We start from the raw sequence: 22,170 nt of genomic DNA on the forward strand, positions 1-22,170 counted from the left end.
AATATACATTACTGATTAATCCTTACGACAATTCCTTGGTATTAAGGTTCTCTTTTAACAGATGAAGAATCTGGGGCTTAAAAAGATTAAGGTGACATACAGGTGACAGGAGCTGGATTCAAACCCAGGCACTTTAACTCTGGATTGTGGTTGGTCAGCCCTGAACCATATTGCTGTTGCAGTTTTATTTTGTTAGAGCAGTTTTTTTTTTGTTGTTTTTGTTTTTTTTTTTTTTAATCCTTTACTCATTAGAATTCCTTGGGGAGTGCTTAAAAAATGCTGAAGCCTGGGACTTATGCCTATAGATTCTAATTTAATTGGTCTGGCGTGAACCTAGACATTGGTATTTGTTAAAAGTTTCTCACTTGATTATTATGATCAGAACTGTTGTGTCAGGGAATGGTGCTATAAAGGGAATTGGAGGTGGTGGCATGTAACCTTGGAGCTATGGGATCTAGGGGCTGGAGCGAGAATTTGGGGTGACTCTGGTGTGTGGTCATTTAAGTGCTTCCTGATTGAGTTGGTGTTATAGTCCTGTTTCTTTAGATACTATTTTCTCTGCTAGATAGACAACCAGTGAAACCGGCCTTGAGAAAAATCTTCAATTTCTTCTGTGGAGAGGACCTTACTGTCTGCTCCTAGCTGTCTCTGGGGGTTATTCCTGTGGGGTGTGGGTCAACCACAGAATTGGAATCTACACTAATTGACTTACGTGAGGAAGTTTGAATCTCCTAATTTAGATGTTCTGTCAGTGTTTAACCTAAATCTTTAGCTTAAAAATCATCTTCTGCTTTTTCTAGCCTCAGTAGAAATTCAGAACAGCTATATTTATTAAATTAATATACTGAAGATACTTGTATACTATAAGGACTTGGTTAGTTTGTAGTTTTAAGTACTGATATTTTCTTATTTTCTGAAAAGAAGCTGTTATGAAGCTTTAAATGCAGTTAAATATAAACACTTCCTTATTGGTTACTTGAAGAGATATATAAAATAAACCAAATGTAGACTCTTATAATTTTTCTAATCATGCCGTTATGATTTTTTTAAGCTTTTCCTAAGATAAGACTATCATTCATACAAAACACTGCTGAATTGCTGTTTGTTTTTACTTTCAGTTTAAAAATCCCCTTATTATGCTGCTTCTGGCTTCTGCAGTCATCAGTGTTTTAATGCATCAGTTTGATGATGCCGTCAGTATCACTGTGGTAAGAAAATATATATATTTTTTAATCTGCTGATTAATTGTATAAATTAGGATTGGTTTTTATTTTGGAAATTGAATGGAGAAATACCTTCAGGTTTTTTTGTTACTGTCCAAATTCTGCCTTTAGTTGCAGTAATTTTGAGTAATGTTTAAAGATCTGATTGCCACACATGAAAATTATTTAATAACCTGATAATTCCTCAAATATGAAATATTTCATAATTTTCCAATTAAATTTTAAATTTATTTTACTTCACAATTGAGAATATGTATTGACTAATTGTGAACTAAAGCCTGATGTGAAATTGAAAATATTCTTTAACAGGTCACACTATATTTACTGTGTACAATTTTATTCTTTCCAGCCAGGTTATTCTAGCTTTCACTGAATAGTTGTTTTTCTTATGCCTGTTTTATTGTAGTTTAAAAATTTCTAGCATGTGTAAGCATTCATTAAAGCAAGTGTGTTATGCTTAACAACACAAAGATATTAATGTAGAGCTGCAGTTCTTGAACTGTTTCTTGGGTCTCCCAGGAGTCTCTGAGACCTGTTCAGAGAGTATGTGCAGTCAAAACTATTTTAATAATACTAAAACATTATTTGTCCTTTCACTATGGATATTTTCATCAATGGCCCAAAAGCAGTGGTAAAACCAGTAGAGCCTTAGTACAAATCAAAGTATTGGCACCAAACTGTATTAGTAGTCATTGTTTTCTTTTTTTGTTTCTCTTATGAATGAATATTCTTGATATAGCAGTAAAAATTAATTTTATTAAATCTTTACCCTTGGGTACATACCTTTAAAATCTGTGTAATGAAACAGAAAGTATGCATAGAACACTTTTGTATATGAAGTATGATGGTTGTCTCAAGGAAGGGTGATTATTATGAAGTAAACTAGCCTTGTACTTGAAACTAGCCTTGTAGTCAAACCATGTTATTAAAACTTGAGTAACAAGCAGACTTTTTTTTGAAAGTGAGTTAAATGAGCCTGTCACACCAGGGAAAGCAGCTGGCAGAATTTGTTGCTGATGATAAAATTCAGGCTTTCAAGCAGTAATTAGAGTTTTGGAAAATTTTTATGCATTACCACGAACTGGATAGCATCCCAATATTTAAGACTTTATTCAAATGAGATCAGTAGTGATTTCAACAAATGTGTGTGTGTTTTTTAAACTGTTAAAATTTGTCAACATCGGGAAGTTTTGAATAACCAAGTGAAACAATATTTCTCAAATGACCAATACACATGATATTATGAAATGTTCAGTGGTAAAAGATCCATTCAAAATGGAAGAGAGTGCAATGATTTTAATATAACAGATTATGAAAATTCATTGATATTTTAGATTCTATATTGCAGATTACCGTTATTTGTTTATTAGAGAGGGTCTTGCTCTGTTGCAGTGGCTAGATGACAGCTCATTGCAGCCTTGAACTCCTGGTCTCAAAGACTCTGCCCACCTCAGCCTTCTGAGTAGCTTGGACTACAGGCCACCACACCCGAGTAATTTTTAAAGTTTTTTTTTTTTGGTAGAGATGAGGGTCCTGCTATATTGCCCAGGCTGGTCTTGAACTCCTGGGCTTAAGTTTTCTTACTGCTTTGACCTCCCAAAGTGCTGGGATTACAGGCATGGGCTGCACCCGGCTAACAGATTACCTTTCAATAACTATTAGTAACACTTGTCAAGTTTTGGTGTAGTAGCTAAGAATATCCACAATCTGAAAAGGATGTTAAAAATACTACTCCGTTTTCCAACTGTTTGTATGAGGCTGGATTTTCTTCATATACTTAAGCCTCAACAACACATTGTAGTAGATTGAATACCAGCTTTCTATTAAGTCAGATATTAAAGATAGAAAAAAATTTAAAACACTGCCATTTTTATTAAAATTTTTTTGAAAAATATATTTTTAATGAAAAAAGCTATTTGTGTTAACATGTAATGGGTTTTTAATTTTTTAGATGAATTAATAAGTAGAAATTAAAATTGAGTAATTGAAAAACTTAGTATGGTAGATGTAACCCACGTAAAGGAAAGCTGGTCTTCAATTTGTGAGAGCATAAAGGGATCCTGAGATCAAAAAGTTTGAGAAGCTCTCCTAGGAATGGCAAGCTACTGTAAACTGTCAGTTTCTTTCCCTGCGGGCCTCAAGGCAAAGTTGTCTTTTCTTCTCCAGCTGATCACAATGTTTAAAATCTGTTATCTTGGAACTGCAGATATTTAGAAAAATAAAATATGATTAACAATTATTTCTCAAGTTAATATCTGATTTAAAAGGCTCTTTCTTTGTTTCATTTAGGCAATACTTATTGTCGTTACAGTTGCCTTTGTTCAGGTAAGTAGTCTATTTTTCCAACATAAAAATAGTATGTTAGTTAATTACTTAAATTAAGGTGGCTTATAGGGGAGTAATAATGTCCATCAGCATAATTTATTCATAGTTTTTGAAATAATTTTTGATACAGACAACTCTCTAGGGAAGCCTGTGGAACTAAGGAACTGCTTTGATTTAGGTAGTGAGTTGGAAAATCTAGGGTTTTTTTTGATAGTATTAAGAATAAGTGAAGCAAATTTTTATTTGATGGAAACAAAAGGCATAATATAGATATAAAATCTAGCAGTAAGTTTTTTTTATTTTTCCAGTTAAAAAATTAGGCCAAGGTTTAGTTTTATAATACTACAATGTTTTAATACCTATTAAAGTCTAGATAGAACAAAAAAAGAGTGTAAAATTAAAAGGTCAATTTATGAAGTACTGTTTGAAGAAAATTCCATAGATTTGTAACTAATTTCCTTGGCAGAGTGGTGTATTTATTTATTGAATTTATTTTCAGACCTCATTTGTGTGTGTTTTTGGAAGTTAAAATGCTTCTAATCACTGTTATTGACCCCCTCCTCTCCTCCCTTTTTCTAAATTACTCTTTTTTCCACAGAGGTATGTTCTGATCTGGATCAAACTTCCTATTTATCATAGCCATATAAATAGTAAAATAAAACGTACAAAAAGGAGTCCCTTTTAAAAATTATTGTGAATGTAGATGTAATGTCAGGATTTCTGTTAACAAGTATAGGCATAAATTAAAAAGTAGGCTTAGTTTTATGTTTATTTACCCATCTGAAACTTCTGTAGATTTTAGAACAATGTTTCAGAATATTGGCAGGTCTCATTTTTAGCTAAAACATCATTAATAAGAATAGAAAATCATTCCAGTTTAGAGAAAAATGTAATATTGTTGTGTAATCCTGAAGTTCATGGTATTTTGAATCTTATGACTATACTTTGTGTGTGGTTATTTTCATATCTATTAATATAATTTATGCCCTGGGTATTTCTTGTCACTATCCTGGCTTCTTAGGGTAATTTCTAACCTAGTAAGTTATTAGTTCTATAGTAACCCAGTGTAGGAAGCCAGTTGGAGTCATTATTTGCAGCAAGTTTGTGGGCTCCATTAGTAGACAATCAGGATTCCTGTTTTAGGGGAATCTTCTTGCTTGGAACAGACAAATGTTGCCCGCAGGCAGGTAGAACGGATTAGTTCAGGCCGGGCATTAGTCAAGACAGTTACTCATTTAGCCAAGAGGGTGGTATGACCCACTGGACCAGTAACTGGAACCTTTTTGCATCTTTAATAATATGTCAGATGTGTGGAATGCCCTTCTTCAGAAGGATTCCTGCAGATATTATCACTGTGTATGGAAGACTTTAATAGCGCTTTGATTAGTAGAAAGCCCCTACCCTCTAAAAACCCCATAAAATAGTGATTTTAACGTAAGTCATTGTAGAATTTTACACAAGATAGTGTTAAACACTTTAAATACATTCCTGTGACTGACTGCTAAATATCTTTATGATACGTTCCTTTGATGAAAAACTCACAAAAGGATTAAAACATGAAAAGGCCAGTTTCAAATTTCTAGGTCTGATTTCTTACATAGATGTGACCCTTTCCCCCAAATGTGCCTGTGAAACCAACAAAATATTCTATAAATAGCAAGTAAAAACCCTCACTAAAAAAAATCTTATTGTCAATTGAACTTATAATGCTTAATCAGAAAACAATAAAAATGTATAAAATTCTTAATGCTTTATTATTTAGTATTCATGTTTTTACACGTGTCTTAAGAATGCTTTTTATATTATTTTTACATTTATGTCTGCCTTGCCCCATCTTTTCCTAATCCCGCTTCCTCACACCGTTATACTTCTTCCCAGCCATAGAATTAGCTAATTGTTTTATATAGTTATATGTTAGTTACCACCTTACAATAAATCTGAAAAATAACTTTTTTAAGGCATTTGTTAGAGATGGCCATCAGGTTTTTAGTGGTGTGTTAAATGATCATTTTGATATAGAGGTATATTTATAGTTGTGGGGAGTAGAGCCAAAGAAACCAAAAGAGGTAGATAAGGTTGGGCAGCTTTTATGTCATTTATTATTGGGATCTAGGATTAGTGAGTATTTTTTAGCCTTTTATGAATTTTTGGGCAAGAGTTCCAAATTCCTCAGTGTTTGAGGAACTTGTAATTTCTATATTTGTAGATTTTCTTTACATTTGTTCTTCTAGCTTAAATATAGGCTGATTTAGTTCTAAATTATTCTCATGCAGCCTTGCATTTTCTATTTGAAGTTTGTGATAAGTGTGAAATTTTGATTAGTACAGCACTGCAGTCATTTCAAAACGCTCTCCACCTTTCACCCCAACTATTTGTCCCTCCTTCTTTTAACCTTAGATCAAAAGATTGGTGTCCTTAGTGAAGACGTGAGGCAAAAATAGCAGTGTTGTTGGGTGAAGCAAGACTGCCCATGGAAACATGGACTAAATAGTATAGTGGGGTGAAGGATGTCTCTGACTCTTAGCTGTTGGTTATATAAACAGAAGAAGGCTAGAACATAACAGAGTTAGTACTCCTAAGGATTTTCCATTTCAGATAATACAGGTTGATGGGAAGGATGTCTGTTACGGTAGAGTTGGCCACATCTCCTTGTTTATCTCATGTTTTTTTCTAAGCCATTAGAAAACCAGTGCAGTTAGTATGGGCTTAAATCCTCAAAGCAGATGTTGCTTTCAGTTAATTTTCTTTGACTTTCTTGGTTGTTAAACACAAAACATAAAATTATCTTAATTTTAAGACTTAATGACTTAAAATTATATATCCTTAGACATGCTAATCAGTTTTCATTTTCTTATAAATAATTTAACCTTAGGCTTGAACATTGACTATTAAAATGTAAAACTAGGAATATTTAATGATCAGAATTGTTTGATCACTATAATTTAACATTTTTAAATAAGGGGCAAGATTTTATGGGTAGGGGTACAAGCACAAGTAAAGGAAGAGATACGAATTGGGGGAGATTTTTAAATAATGATTGGGATTGATACTTAAGTCAAATGGAATACATTCATAGATTCATACATATTTGCATTTCTTTATAAGTGTTTTTTGTTAATATTAAGTTCTACTTTTCTTTTTGTTTGAATAGGAATATCGTTCAGAAAAATCTCTTGAAGAATTGAGTAAACTGGTGCCACCAGAATGCCATTGGTATGAACCTTTTTTTTGGTATGGATTTCTATCCCTTTAAAAATAGAAATTGAATCCAAGTATTAATAGTATAGTATACATTGTGGCTCCAGCTTTGGCTAAACATAAGGAAGAGACTATGAATCTCACATGAAAAATTCCTGGTCTAATCAATATAGCAAAATTACACTATTAAAAGTTCTAATTTTGAGATTCTTGAGACATGGATTTATTCAACAGATTTTTTTTTTTTTGTATGCGTATGTGCTAAGTGATAGTGATGCACAATCAAACAGACCTGGGTGATTCAGAAGGTTGCTTCAGTTTTCATATTTTACATTTAAACAACTAGTTGGTTTTTCCAATGATACTCTATCATCTTAACATTTTAGTTAACAAGGGCACAGAAACGGATTTTTTTTTTTTGGTTCTTATATTTGACTTACCTCCTTGGAAGTGGTAATAATAGAATATGTTTTCCCTCAGGCAAGCCCACCAGAAATAACTTGTTTGGATAAGTGCCATGGCTTGCTTTTTTTCAACTATGGTTGTTTCTTTTCCATGTTACAGTGTGCGTGAAGGAAAATTGGAGCATACACTTGCCCGAGATTTGGTTCCAGGTGATACAGTTTGCCTTTCTGTTGGGGACAGAGTTCCTGCTGACTTACGCTTGTTTGAGGTAAATTTGGGGATCTGTTTGTGAGAAGTGAAAATACTTGGATATTAATTAAAGAATAAACATTAATAGTTTTAAGGATTAACACATGGTTGATTTGAAACATTTGGTATTCTAGTTTAAATAGTGAGGTATGTAAACTTTTTTTTCTTAAAATATAGGTCTCTACTATAGTCTTTTTAGGTGTATGTTTAGTCAATTAGCAGAGCTTTGTGGAAACCTGTGTTTTAAGACTGAAAGACAAAGGTGATATGACGGAATTCTTGATTAGTTAGTATACTATGTGTGTATACAAATCACTCACCAAAAAATAAGGTAAAACTCAGAATTGAGTAAGAGAAGTTCAAAGAAAGGATATGGAAATTTAAAGAAGGGAGAGGTTCCAACTAATTTGGGTGAGCTCAGAGAATGCCTCAGACACCATGACTTTGGCATTTGAAGATTAGTAGTGGACAGAGATGGGGAAGGCAATGAAGCAATACTATTCAAATCCCAGTATATGATACAGGGCTAGGGTATGTGAAGGATAGAAAATATATGATAGAATTAGTTTTAGGAGGGCCTTGGATACTAAATTTCACCTTTGATTTTATTGGTTGGGAATTAACTCTTGAGAGTCATGCGCAGCTGGCAGATGATGGTACCCTTAATCTGGCTACAATGTGTAGAATAGATTGAAGGCCTGGAAAATGGAGGTAGGCGCTTAGTTTAAGAGGCTTCATAGTCTGTTAGCATGCCAGCCTTGTCCACTATTAGCATTGAGCTGTTCATTAACAACACTTACAGAGTTGTCAATCTTTAAATACTTACTGTGACCCAAAATGCTCATATAGAGGTTGTAGAAAGCCTGAAGAATAATAAGAACAAACTTTACTTAATCTTTAAAAAGAGACCTTTTTTCTAAATACTTGAAATTATCCATAGAATGATACTGGATTGCTTTAATTGGGTGAATAGGAGTAATTAGTATAATAGTATAGCAAATGTTAGGAACATTATTAATTTTACATTATATTACCTTTTTTCTCCTTTTTGCATGTTTTTAATGTTAATTTTTAAAATTCTTCTTTCCGTCTGTCCTTAATATTTAGTTTATGATAATACCTTGAATTATTCTTTCTCAGAGATTAGGTAATCCTGTCATTTGGCATAAACCATCTTCCTCTCTTCCCCAAAGAACCCTAATTTGAATTCATGGAGTTTATGCCGTCTTTGGAAGTGAAGCACTCCAGAATATCTATCTGTGCAGACTTCCTCAGTGGGATAATCAGAAGATGGGGTTTCCCATTGTTTGAACAATTTGAGCAGAATAATAACATAGAAACTTCAAAATGCCATTTGGCTTGGTAAAGTATTTTAGGGTTTTCATTTAAATAAGGGTTAATTGATTTGAGAATTAATTATCTTAAAATTCATGTGCAGTTTGGAGAAAAACCTGTCAGTATGGATTAGTGTGTGTTTTATCCATTCAGCAAATACATGAAGAGTTTGAGTTCAATAAGAATTATAAACATATGCCTTATAAAGTAATTTGTCATTGTTTTCCCTCTACTTGTTAACTTTTCAAACACTTTATCAGCACGTTTTATTCTGCATTGCCATAGTTAGTATAATTTTGTTCTAGTTAATCCACTTTTACATATTTAGTTGAACATTTTTGATCCCCTCTACCTTAATTCTGCCTATTTGTTTTGCCTACTACCTGGGACCCCAAACAGGCCTGTGCAACTGCTTTGGCAGTAGATTAAGATAACTTTCTTAAAAGATTTGAGTCTTTCATCCTGCATCTAGACTTAAATGTACTGACTTAAGATATAATATAGCTAATGAAGTTGATTTCTTTTCCGGACAAAGAAGCTGATAGCTTCTTGAAATTAAATTGGCTTATTGGAGTTTTGTTTGCTCAGTTTGGCTGTGGTGATCTTTGGATGATTTTGTAAGCTGGCTGGGCATTTGATATTACTACACAAAATAAACTCTTCATTAGGGTTTAAAGGAATCAGAAAACTCCTCAGTAAGCTTTGGGAAGTTATTAATTTCTCACAAAGCACATGCGTGTTTCACTTTACAGAAAGCAAGGCCCTGGACTTCTGCAATTTAGTTAGTTCTCTTTTGGTAGACTGGGTGCAATGCTAAGGTTGCCACTTTTGTGTCATCATTCTGTGACTCTGTGGTTCTTGTCATAAGTTTCATTGGTTTCACATTTTGGTTGTCAGCTTGCCTGGGCCCTCTTCAGTTTCTTGTCAGCACGTTCGGTGACCTGACTGCCATATAATTGTTATCAGAAATTATCTTTTTATAGGCTATATTTTGTTACAGCTCAAACTGCTATAACAAAACACCATATAGACGGGGTGGCTGAAACAACAGACCTTTATTTATCACAGTTTTAGAGCCTGGAAGTCCAAGATCAAGGTCTGGCAGGGTTTGGTTTCTCATGAGGGCTGTCTTCGTAGGTGCAGACAGATGCTTTCTTGCTGTGTCCTGACATGGCAGAGAGAGCAATTTCTCGATCTTCCTCTTATAAGGCCACTAGTGCTACTATAAGGACCCCAGGTGTATGACCTCATCTACCCCTAATTACCTCCCAAGATTCTATCTCCAAATAACATTGCATTAGCTGGTTAGTGCTTCAGCATGTGAATTTCAGGAGTATACAGTTTAGACCATAACAGGCTGAGACTGCCATTTTGTAAATACTTTTTAAAGACTAATGTTGATAATTTAAGTAATCGTGTATTTTTACCCTTGCCTGAGTCAGTAAGCCAGTGGGTGAGCCAATATGGTCATCCCTCAGTATCCACAGAGGATTGGTTCCAGGATCCCTGTGGTTCCTAAAAAATCCCACAGATGTTCAAGTCTCTTATGTAAAATGGTATATCCTCCAGTATTCTTTAAATTATCTCTAGATTGCTTACAATTCCTAATAGAACGTAAATGCCATGCCAATAGTTGTTATACTAACATCTATATTGTTTTTTATTTGTATTATTTTTTATTGCTTTTTTCTTTCAAATATTTTTAACCCATGGTTGGTTGAATCCTTGGATGTGGAACCCACTGATAGGGAGAGTAGACCGTATATGTTGGTGACAGTAGCCTTTTCAGCTCAGGAACTTCAGAAGCACTGGTGGAACTGGGACAGTAAAATTTAGAGGAATTGAGCTTTGGGTATGTTTTCTCTTTTTTTTCCCCTAGGGTTTTTATTTTAACTTTTAATGGTGTTTGAGAAGAGGTACCATTAGCCGTTTAATTAATGATAGCCAATGGGTTGGTCGGATTGTGACTTTAGACAAAGCAGTCTTATAGACTATGTATACCTGCATAACAGTACATTTTGTGTTTGTGAAGACATAGTGTATTTTATGTATTGTTCCAGGTAAAGTCTGTATCAACATTTAAACAAAGAATTCTTTGTAAAAGAAGACAATGTAAGGGTCAGGGCAAAAGAGGATTTTTTGTCTGTTGAAAATATTTTACCTCTCACAACTATAACTTTTTAACTAAGCCCAATACACTGCCTGAAATATAGCAAGATTTTCATTGATTCATAGTTCTGAATGAATAAATCTACTGATACTTTCCTTTGTGGTTCTTTTTTTTTTTTACCCAATTTTTGATCTGATGATTTTCTAAATGTATCAAACTTCTTTTAGGGAACCACCACTTGGGCTAAGAGTCAAGATTAAACTGTTCTTTTTTTTGAGGCAACGTCTTGCACTGTTGCCCCACCTAGAGTGGAGTGGCGTCATCATAGCTCACTGCAACCTCGAACTCCTGAGCTCAAGTGATCCTCCTGCCTCAGCCTCCTGAGTAGCTGGGACTACAGGTGTGCACCACCACACCTGGCTAATTTTTGTATTTTTTATAGAGACAGGGTCTTGCTCTTGCTCAGGCTGGTCTTGAACTCCTGACCTCATGGTCATGGGATCCTCCCACCTTGGCCTCCCAGAATGCTAGGACTATAGGCATGAGCCACCACGCCTAGCCTCAGATTAAGCCATTATGACTTCAGATCATGTGGCCTTCTAGGTCCTTAAGTGAGGCCTTTTGACAGAATCCAAATTTTATAGAACAAATGCTTTTATTTTTATTAATATATTTTTGTTCATCTTTTATATTTTTATTTTATTTTAAAAATGAGCATGTTTATTTTTAAAATGAAGAATAAAATAAGTTTCAACAAAATAATCCTGCCAGGGCTGGGCACGGTGGTTTACGCCTATAATCCTAGCACTCTGGGAGGCTGAGGCAGTTGGATTGTTTGAGCTCAGGAGTTCGAGACCACCCTGAGCAAGAGCGACACCCCATCTCTACTAAAAATAGAAAGAAATTATATGGACAGCTAAAAATATATATAGGAAAATTAGCAGAGCATGGTGGCGCATGCCTGTAGTTCCAGCTACTTGGGAGGCTGAGGCAAGAGGATCGCTTGAGCCTGAGAGTTTGAGGTTGCTGTGAGCTAGCTAATGCCGTGGCACTCTAGCCTGGGCAACAGAGTGAGACTGTCTCAAAAAAAAAAAAAAATAATAATAATAATCCTCCCAGATTGACTGGGACAGTTAGAACATTAGTAAGCAATAAGGGCTAAACTGACAGCTGCTGTGCTCATGATTTAGTTCTAACTTTTCCCACCTGACTGGCGCCACTACTGCACTAGGCTGGTTGGCATGAGTTTATGGGGGTCAAGTATGCCAGTCTATTACCAGCTTTTGACAGCGGTGCACTGTGTTTGTGTTTGAAGTGGAATTTGTGAATAAATAGCTCGACAGTATTTTTTAATTCTGTCTGCTTAACAGCCTGTCATGTCAAAGAAGACTAAGAGAACCTACTGAAGGAAGAAAACAGATTTTTTTAAATGAGGATTAGGAATTGCAATATTATCTTGTTTTTGCTAAAGATGAGGGGATTTGCTTGCTTTGTGATACTGTAGTATCAACATTAAAGAAATTCAATGCTCATCAGCATTATAACACTCATAAGGACCGCAAATATTTTAAATTAGAGGGAGAGGTGCAAAAGGTTGTATTGCAGAAATTAAAAGATGAAAAGCAAAGCAAAGACAATTCTTTCAAGCAGCAATAAGACCTGGAAATAATGCCACTGATGCAACTGATAAAGTAACTTATACATAGGGGGAAAAGGGGAATCCATGCAATGATGTAGAAATTGTGAAAGATCAATGCATTGTTGAAGTTACAGGTTGCTTAGACCCTGGTAATGTTTCAAAGTACAAACAACTGCGTCTTTCAAGGAGAACCATACATAACTGATCAGCAGCATGAATTAGCCTTCAGCTTAACAGAACAACTTCATGCAATGCTTCAAAAGGAAAATATATATTATTCAATTGATTAGGATGAATCAACTGATAGCTCCTGACCTGGGGCAGGTTTTATACTTCATTTGGGTTGTAACAAGATTTTCTTTGCTATGAAGAGTTACTTTGGGCACCCTTGGGAACAGAACATCGGGAATACATATCTTTAACAACTTTCAAGATAAATGTCATGAAGTTGGGCTGAATTTGGTAAATTTAGTGAGTGTATGTAAGTGACACTTTGCAACAAGTTATTAAGTATTGTTAACTGTATTCATGCAAATGCAACCATGGCATCATTAGTTTCAAAACGTGCTAAAGGTGAATGATGAGGTGTTCAGTGTGGATTTACCATATCATTCTAAAGTGGGTTGGCTATCGCAGGGACAGGTGTTAGCCAAAATTTTACCTCTGTGAGAACAGATAGTTAAATTTTATGAAGAACAGAATCAGCAATGTGAATTATTGGAAGAAGATTTCTTGGGAATGATACTAAAAGGAGTAAAAAAAAAAGGATTTCTAATGGAATGCAGCATTTCTGTGTGATATGTTTAATCAAAATGACTTGACTATTTCTTTGCAAGATAAAAAAAGTCTTAAGTCTGTATATGATATGTGACAAAAAATCCTAGCATTTCAAAAAAAGCTATCTTTTTTCAAAATACTTCTTCAAAAGGAAATTCTAGGTGAACATTTTCCTCAGTTAGCAAAGGTCATCAATGAGCAGGATGAGATGTGAATTGACTGAAGAGAAACGCAGCTGTTATAGACCTATTAATTGGAGTATACAATGCAAGCTTCACTGACTTTGAGAATCATGACATCACACTCAAATTAGCATTTCAGCCTGATCTAGTTGATATCACCAAGGCACCTAAAGAACTACAGATGGAATTGATTGAGCTCCTAATAGATGAAATTTTAAAGTCATTGTTTGATGCTAAGAAAGATCCAATAGAAATATGGAAAAATGCAGTAGAATACCTACGCCTTTGGCAACATGCTCGAAAAATGCTTTTTTGCCTTTCAGCCACATATTGCTGCGAATCTACATTCTCCTACCTAAACCAAATCAAGACACCCTTAAGGTCACAAATGACTGATACCCATCTAGAGCTGTGGTCCCCATCCTTTTTGGCACCAGGGACTGATTTCATGGAAGACAATTTTTCCATGGACTGGGGGCAGGGGTAGGAGGTTGGGGCAGTGGTGGAGATCTGTGGCCTGATCCCTAATAGGCCATGGGAGTTGGGCAGTGCAGATATAGAGCATCAACTGAAACCGCAGACCTCTATGTTGCTACCAAATATTCAAATGCTCTCCAACAAAAAGACAGAACAAAGTCATTAAAAGATTAGTTAACTTTAAAATTAAGAAATAGTTTTTATTTTTTGAAATTATTAAGTACATAGTAGTTAGATTTTTATAAAATAATGTACATTTTTAAGTATATCTAATGGAAGTTTCTTAAATGTGGCCTTATTTGATTACAGCAAAATTGATGCAGCCTTCCAGCATGAAAAGGTTCCCCACCCCTGGGTGAATCCCTTTACATTTAGTGATACTAGTAGGAAAAGACTTATGTTATTTTGTTACTTGTTTTCTATTTGTGTTACTTTTTATGCTCCTTAATTCTTCCAGTGTACTCAGTTTTGTGTTTGATTGATTTCTTTATTAAATGTACCTTTTTTATCTCCTCTTCATTTTTCTGTATATTTTTTACTTAACTTTCTTAGGGGTTACATGGGGATTACAATTACTATCCTAAATTTGTAAATCTAATTTGAAGTGATATGCTTCTATAGCATACAAAAACTTTTGCTTATACAGCCCACTCCTCTTCCATCTTTATGCTGTAGTTGCATATGACATTTTTATACATTATGTGCCCATTAACATAGATTCATGAGTGTTTAACGCGTTTGTTTTTAACATATAGGAAGCAAAAAAAGGAGTCACCAAATACAATAAGGCTGGCTTTTATATTTGCCTACATAATTATCTTTACTGGAATTCTTTATTTCTTCTTATGGGTTTCAGTTACTTTCTACTTTCTTTTTATTTTAGCTGGAAAGGGCTCTCTTTTAGCATTTCTTGTGAGCCAGGTCTTACTAGTGATGAGCTCTTTTAGTTTTTAGCTAGGAATTTCTTTTCTTTTATTTTTGAAAGATAATGTTGCCAGATATAAAATTCTTGATTGACATTTTCTTTCTGAGTACTCTAAATATGTTACTCTACTCCTTTGGCCTCCATGGTTTCTGATTAGAAATGGGCTATTAAACTTACTAGGAATCTCTTCTATGTGATGATGGCACCATTTTTCCAACAGCATTTGCTTACTTTGTGTCTCTGTTACATTTTGGTAACTCTTACGTTGTTTTCAACTTTATTATATCTGTTTTGGTGACCTTTGATGTTATTATTGTAATTTTTGCCAGGAGCCACAAACCATACCCACACAAGATGGCAAACTTAATAAATGTGCATGTTCTGACTACTCCACTGGCTGTTACCTTGTTTCTCTCCCTCTCCTCAGGCTTCCCTGTTCCCTGAGATACAACAATATTGAAATTAGGCCAATTAATAACCCTTTAATGACTGGAAGTATTCATGTGAAAGGAAGAGTCACATGTCTCACTTTAAATCAAAAGCTAAAAATAATTAAGCTTACTGAGGAAGGTAGCCAGAGCCCAAGCTAGGCTGAAAGCTAAGTCTCTTGTGACAAACAGTCAAGTTGTGAACGCAAAGGAAAAGTTCTTGAAGGAAATTAAATGTGCTACTCTAGTGAACACACAAATGATAAGACAGTGAGTGAAACAGCCTTATTGCTGATATGGGGAAAATATTAGTGGTTTGGATAGAAGATCAAACCAGAAGATCACAACATTTTCTTAAGTCAAAACCTAATCCAGTACAAGGCCCTAACTCTCTTTAATTCTGTGAAGGTTGAGAGAGCTGAGGATGCTGCAAAATAAAAGTTGGAAGCTAGCAGAGGTTGGTTCATGAGTTTTAAGGAAGCAAGCTATCTCCATAACATAAAAGTTCAAGGTAAAGCAGCAACTGCTGATGTAGGAGCTATAGCAAATGATCCAGAAGATCTAGCTAAGATCATTGATGAAGATGACTACACTAAACAGTAGATTTTCAACGTAGACAAAGCAGCCTTCTATTGTAAAAAGATGTCATCTAGATCTTTGATAGCAGGAGAGGAGAAATCAATATCTGGTTTCAAAGGACAGGCTGACTCTCTTGTTAGGGGCTAACACAGCTTTTGAATTTAAGCCAGTGCTTATTTGCCATTCCAAAAATCTTAGAGATCTCTTATTAAGAATTGTGTTAAATCTATTCTACCTGGGCTCTAGAAATGGAACAACAAAGCCTAGATGACAGCACATCTGTTTATAGAATGACTCACTCAATATTTTATGCCCACTGTTGAGACCTATTACTCAGAAAAAAAAAATTCCTTTCCAAATATTACTGCTCTGTGTTACCTAGTCACCCAAGAGCCTGATGGCGATGTACTAGGAGAATAATATTATTAATATTTTCATGGCTGCTAACAACATCCATGCTGTAGCCCATGGATCAAGGAGTAATTTTGACTTTCAAGTCCTATTATTTAAGAAATACATTTTGTGAGGTGATAGCTGCCATAGATAGTGACTCCTGTGATGGCTCTGGGCAAAGTCAGTTGAATACCTTCTGGAAAGGATTCACCATTCTAGATACCATTAAGAACATTTGTGATTCATGAGTGGAGGTCAAAATATCAACATTAACAGGAGTTTGAAAGATGTTGAATCCAACCTTCATGGATGACTTTGAAGGGTTCAAGACTTCAGTGGAGGAAGTAACTGCAGATGTGGTGGAAATAGCAAGAGAATTAGATGTAGAGCATGAAGATGTGACTGAATTATTACAATCTTATGATAAAACTTGAACAGATGAGGAGTTTCTTATGGAAAAGCAAAGAAAGTAGTTTCTTGAGATAGAATCTACTTCATTGAAGATGCTGTGAATATCGCTGAAATAACAAAAGATTTAGAATATTACATAAACTTAATTAAAAAGCACTGGCAGGGTTTGAGAGGATTGGCTCCAATTTTGAAAGAAGTTCTGTGAGTAAGATCTGGTCAAATAGCATCATGTTACAGAGAAAACTTTTGTGAAAAGAAGTGTCAATCAATGCTGCAAACTTGATTACTGTCTTATTTTCCGAAATTGTCACAGTCATCCCAACATTTAGCAACCACCGCCCTGATTAGTCAGCAGCCATCAACATCAAAGCAGGACTCTCTAGGAGCAAAAAGATTATGACTCACTGAAGGCTCAGATGATTGCTAGTATTTTTTAGCAATAAAGTATTTTTTAAGTAAGATACGTACATTTTTAAAGACATGCTATTGCATATTTTGATAGGCTACAGATAGTGTTAACATAACTTCTCAGTGCACTAGGAAATCAAAAATTGTGTATGACTTGCTTTATTGCAACATTTGGTTTATTGTGGTGGTCTAGAATGGAATCCACAATAATTTCAAGGTATGGATGTATGTTTTTATGGTTGATAGGTCCTACATGTCCCTTAGGCTCTATTCATTTTTCTCTTTTTCTTTGAATTGGTGAATTTGAATCATCCTATCTTCAAGGTTACTGATATTTTTGTCTCACCTGTTCATGTCTGTTGAACCCTTCTAGCGAACTTTTCATTTCAGTTATTATTTATACTTTTTAGCTCCAGAGTTTATTTGTTTTGTTTTTATATATTTTTTCTTTACGAATATTCTCTGTTCGTTCATAAGTTGGTTTTCTGATTTCCTTTAGTTCCCCTGGTTTCTTTTATTTCACTGAGCATATGTAAGGCAGTTGACATAAAGTCTTTTTCTAGTTGTGTCTGAGCTTTCTCAGGGATGGTTTCTGTCAATTTATTTTTTTCCTGTGAATCAGCCATACTTTCTTATCTTTCTATGTTTTGTTAAAAACTGGGCATTTTGGATATTATAATACTGTAACTCTGGATACCAGATTATTCCTTTTCTCTAAAGTTTGTTGTTTTTGATTTTGGGGGGCTGAAGTTGTCCAGTTTGTTTAGTGACTTTTTCAAATTATTTTTGCAAAGACTATTTTTTTTGTTGTTTGTGGCCACTGAAATTTCTTTTCCATTATGTCTGCAGTCAACCATAACTGCCTGGAATAAAAAAGAAAAATAATATACCATTCTCATAATCTTTGCAGCCTGTCTTTGAGCTGGGGTACTTTTTCACATTAAGTTAGGTGCCTGCTTCTTTGCTTTCACCTTTATCTCCTGCTTGTACTGAACCCATAGATCTACTGGAGATGTAATCTTAGGGTCTTCTCAGTTTTTTTCTGAGAATGCTTCTGGTCCTAGGAATGCATGTTGCATTCCGTCTTCACTGGTACAGGTGGTCGCCCTTCTAAGCCCTTATTTCCCCAAGAAACTTCTACCTCCTCTTCTTTCCAGCCTTTTGGGTATGTATCCTGGTTACCCTTTCCTCAGCCTCTTGCCTGCTAGTATTTGTCTTTAATCTTTTGACATATGCCTGGAAAACAATTTTAGCTGGAGTGGGATAGGGATGAGAAATAAAGGTCTACGTTCGCACTGGTTCCTAAGGGGACTACCAGATAGGTCAAAATACACAACTAGAGTATTTTAAGAACAAGGTCTATATTATATATTAGCCTCCTGGTACCAGTAAGGCTGCATCAGGATCGCAGGTTGTTCCATACCTGTAACTGCTCATCTGGGGAATGGGGGTTACTAGATAGGTAAACAAAAAGACCACTGTGCTTTCTTACTGAAATTCAGCTACCTTTTTCCTTCTTTCATCACTTCCCTGGTTGCTTTAAGTTTTATTCTGTCAGTTTTTGCCTGCTTATGATTATTTGAGAGGAGGGATAAATTCTTTGAGTGCCCTACTCCACTGTTTTCTCTTACATCATTCTTGAGTTCTCTTTATATTGACCTCAGTATGGTATTTTTTGGTAGGCAAATTTGATAAATTGATTTGTAGTATATTGTTGGCCCTCTTACTGCCATTTATCACTGAAATTTTGCTTTTAACGCATTAACTGCCATGTGAGTTGTATTTAACTCATGCTAGTTTTGAGCCAAGGGCCTTGTGAAGTGTATGTAACTCACACGTCTCTTCACCTTGGGAGCCATGAGAACTAATTTTCAAGTTGCATATAACTCACTCACAGAAAACAATAAAGTATAACAAATCTTTCATTACATTAGAAAGGATCATTTTGTTTTTGAAGTTTTTATTCCATTTTTATAATAAAACATCATGGTCCCAAGGAAAAATTTTTCTTTTTTAGTGTGGCTGTCAATGTATTAAAAGTTTCTGAACTCTTCAACTTACACACAAACTTTTTTTTTTTTTTTTGCAAAAGGCAAAGGAGTTTATTGGCTAGCTCGAGCTAGGGTCCAAGTCCCAGAGCACCAATGCAGTGGCCTCTCCACGAACTAGGACCCACACAAACTTTTTAAAAAAAACAGTTTACAAGCATCTCAGGAAGTAGATATTTTATATTAGCTGTTTAAAGAAATTGAGTAGAATATTGGAGAAAGAATATGGTATATTTGTGTAATTTAGAACCATTCCTATTCACTAAAAATTATTTCACATAATGACACATGTTTGACCTGGAAAAGATGTCTATTTCCATAATATTAATAGATATAATTATGCAACTCAGGAAACCACTCTAGAGATACTTAGAGCACTGGGAGTGTTTGTTCTCTATTGTATAAGCTTGGGCTACTTTAATGTTTTGTTGGAATTTTATAGGTCATTGGCTTTAAAAGCAGTGTGTGAACAGAGGAATGCTATTCATGTTGAGAATGCTGAAGAGAAAGAACTTTTTTTTTTCATTAAGTCAGTAAATTACAAAGACAGTAGGTGCTAGGAGCAATGAGATTGAAATAGTGTAATGTTTTTTTTAAAGATTTTCATTTCTTGATAGGAAAGGACTGTTGTAAAAATTCCCTTTTGAAATTTGGTGTGATAGTCACAATGAAATATCCTAGAACTCCTAGGATGCTGGCCTTTAAATTATTGACAGCTTGATCCATTAATAGTTGAATCTGTGTGCTTCTGTCAGAAAGTGAGCAGTGCACACAAGCATTAGCCATGGGATAAAATCAGTTTCATGTATCCTTTTCAATAATTTATAACACTTGGTTGGCTGGGCTTTGAGTGTTAATAAGTTAGGACAGATGAAGAATTTTAAATTACATTTTTCTTCATTTGCATAAACAGGAATTTAAATTTTGAGAGCAGAAGTAAGAAATTTTATAATGATCAGGCAGCTGCAGATGCATATTTTGAAGGATTGTTTTCTGGGGAACGAAATCCATTTCTAATTTGCTTTTTAATAATTTGCTTTTAATTCTGGACTAGAGAGGCAGCTGCCTTAGCAGCATACTACATAACAAACTATTCTTTAAGAACTTACTTATAGCTGCCAGTTGTACCATATTAACCTTAATTTTTTTAAGCAGTCACTTTCTGCCTTTTAGGAAATCTTTGTGACTGGAACTTGCTTTCTTTTTGCTTAGTGGTTTATGAGAATAATAATGAAAATTTTTCTAATCATTTTTATTGTGTAGGTTTTTTTTTTTTTTTTTTTTTGAGACAGAGTCTCACTCTGTTGCCAAGGCTATAGTGCCATGGCGTCAGCCTAGCTCACAGCAACGTCAACCTCCTGGGCTCAAGCAATCTTTCTGCCTCAGCCTCCTGAGTAGCTGGGACTACAGGCATGCGCCACCATGCCCGGCTAATTTTTTCTGTATATTTTTAGTTGTCCAGTTAATTTCTTTATTTTTAGTAGCACTCTTGCTCAGGTTGGTCTCGAACTCCTGAGCTCAAACAATCCACCCACCTCGGCCTCCCAGAGTGCTAGGATTATAGGTGTGCGTCAGCTACCGTGCCCAGCCTATATAGGTGTTAAATATCCAGATTATAAATTATATATGCATCTTGGTTCTTATTTATATTTTGGTTTTTGAACTGTGTTGTAGCTTATTCAAACCTCTACTGGAGTACCTGAGGGAGAAATGAAACTGAAAAACTTATTTCCCGTTTCTTTAACAGCTCTTCTGAAGGTTTAATGTTTAAACTTTTGGCTAGGAGGCTTGGGCTGGCGGATTGTTTGATTTCACTTTATCCTTTATTCTTTGATTGCACTTTGAGAATTTATGACTCAAATATCTTTACTCTCAGATGAACTAAATTGTGACTTTATTAAACTGTAATACACTTGCCTAATTTATTAAATACCACCCTTGTTAGAAATGATCTCCTTACCCCCACTCCCTCAAAAGTGCTTCCTATGAAAACTTGCATTCACCATTAAGAGAAAATAACTTGCAACTTAGAAAATATTCTTGTTCAATAGACAGTTGAGATCTTTGCAGTTTGGGACATTGTATAATTTAGACAAATTTCATTGTTTATGTTATTGATAATTTGCATTTCAGCTACAAATTTATAATTATATAGAAAAAAAATAAGGGTCCCAAGCTCCTTTTTACTTTCACATCAGCTTGTGTCTTACACTAGACAAGGTTAATTGCTGTTGTGCTAGAAATGACCTGCGTCTTTTCTGTAGAAAAGGCTTAACCAAAAATTCTTTAAATGGGTGGTGTTCTGCTAAGGCTGAAACTGAAGAGCTAGGTCACTAAAAGAGCCAATAGAGCCATGCCTTGCTCTCTTTTTAAAAATGTCAGATGATTTTGATTATTTTTTTATTCCTTCTCCCTATAAACAATTACCTCATGTTAGTATTTATGTTTAAGATTTACTCTTAACATAAAAAATCTTCAAAGGGAAAAACATGAATTTCACCTCTCTTAGAGAAAGAATTCTGTAAATGTATACAAGTATTTGTTTGCTTTTAAGTAGTAACAGATCTCTTTTCTAATTAAGATCTCAGAAAATAACATACAATCCTGATTGTTATAAGAAGCATTAAAGAGGAGTTTGTTAAATAAAATGAACCTTATGTAAGTTGACTTTTGTAATTCAGAAAAATACATAGTTTTTTACATTCTTTGCTTAATGTGTTATACCTGTGATCTCTTATAAGTAGTTATAGAACTAGCGGGGAGAAATACTTTGCACATTGATCCTCTAAATAATTAAGAGTAATCTGGAGTTAACGTCTGTCAACATTGGGATTTCATCTCCATGACTTTCTGTCTGTATGATGTTGAGTGAGTTGCCTAGCCTTTCAGAGTGTCTGCTGAACAGTTACAATTAATAATAGTACTTGCCTCATGGGAGTTGTTAGTAGGATTAAATGTGATAATTTAGCATAGATATGTAGCATAGTGCTTAGCAGATAGTAAGCAATGAAATGTTAGCCTATTGTTATTAGTATTAGAATCATTTTGAAGAAAGGTC

At 34.8% G+C, this 22,170-nt stretch overlaps 1 protein-coding gene across 5 annotated transcripts in view; it reads left to right on the top strand.

The window, feature by feature from the left end:
- Positions 1-22,170, top strand: part of ATP2C1 (ATPase secretory pathway Ca2+ transporting 1) — a 138,316-nt gene that overhangs the window by 61,594 nt on the left and 54,552 nt on the right. For all 5 annotated transcript variants that reach the window (XM_045538588.1, XM_045538583.1, XM_045538566.1 and 2 more), the window contains 4 exons: positions 1,119-1,208; positions 3,513-3,548; positions 6,700-6,761; positions 7,311-7,419. In XM_045538588.1, the coding sequence (XP_045394544.1) occupies positions 1,119-1,208; positions 3,513-3,548; positions 6,700-6,761; positions 7,311-7,419 (297 nt within the window). The remainder of the gene's footprint in view (positions 1-1,118; positions 1,209-3,512; positions 3,549-6,699; positions 6,762-7,310; positions 7,420-22,170) is intronic.

This window comes from Lemur catta, chromosome 1 (genome assembly GCF_020740605.2).
Source record: "Lemur catta isolate mLemCat1 chromosome 1, mLemCat1.pri, whole genome shotgun sequence".
Taxonomy (NCBI): Eukaryota; Metazoa; Chordata; class Mammalia; order Primates; family Lemuridae; genus Lemur; species Lemur catta.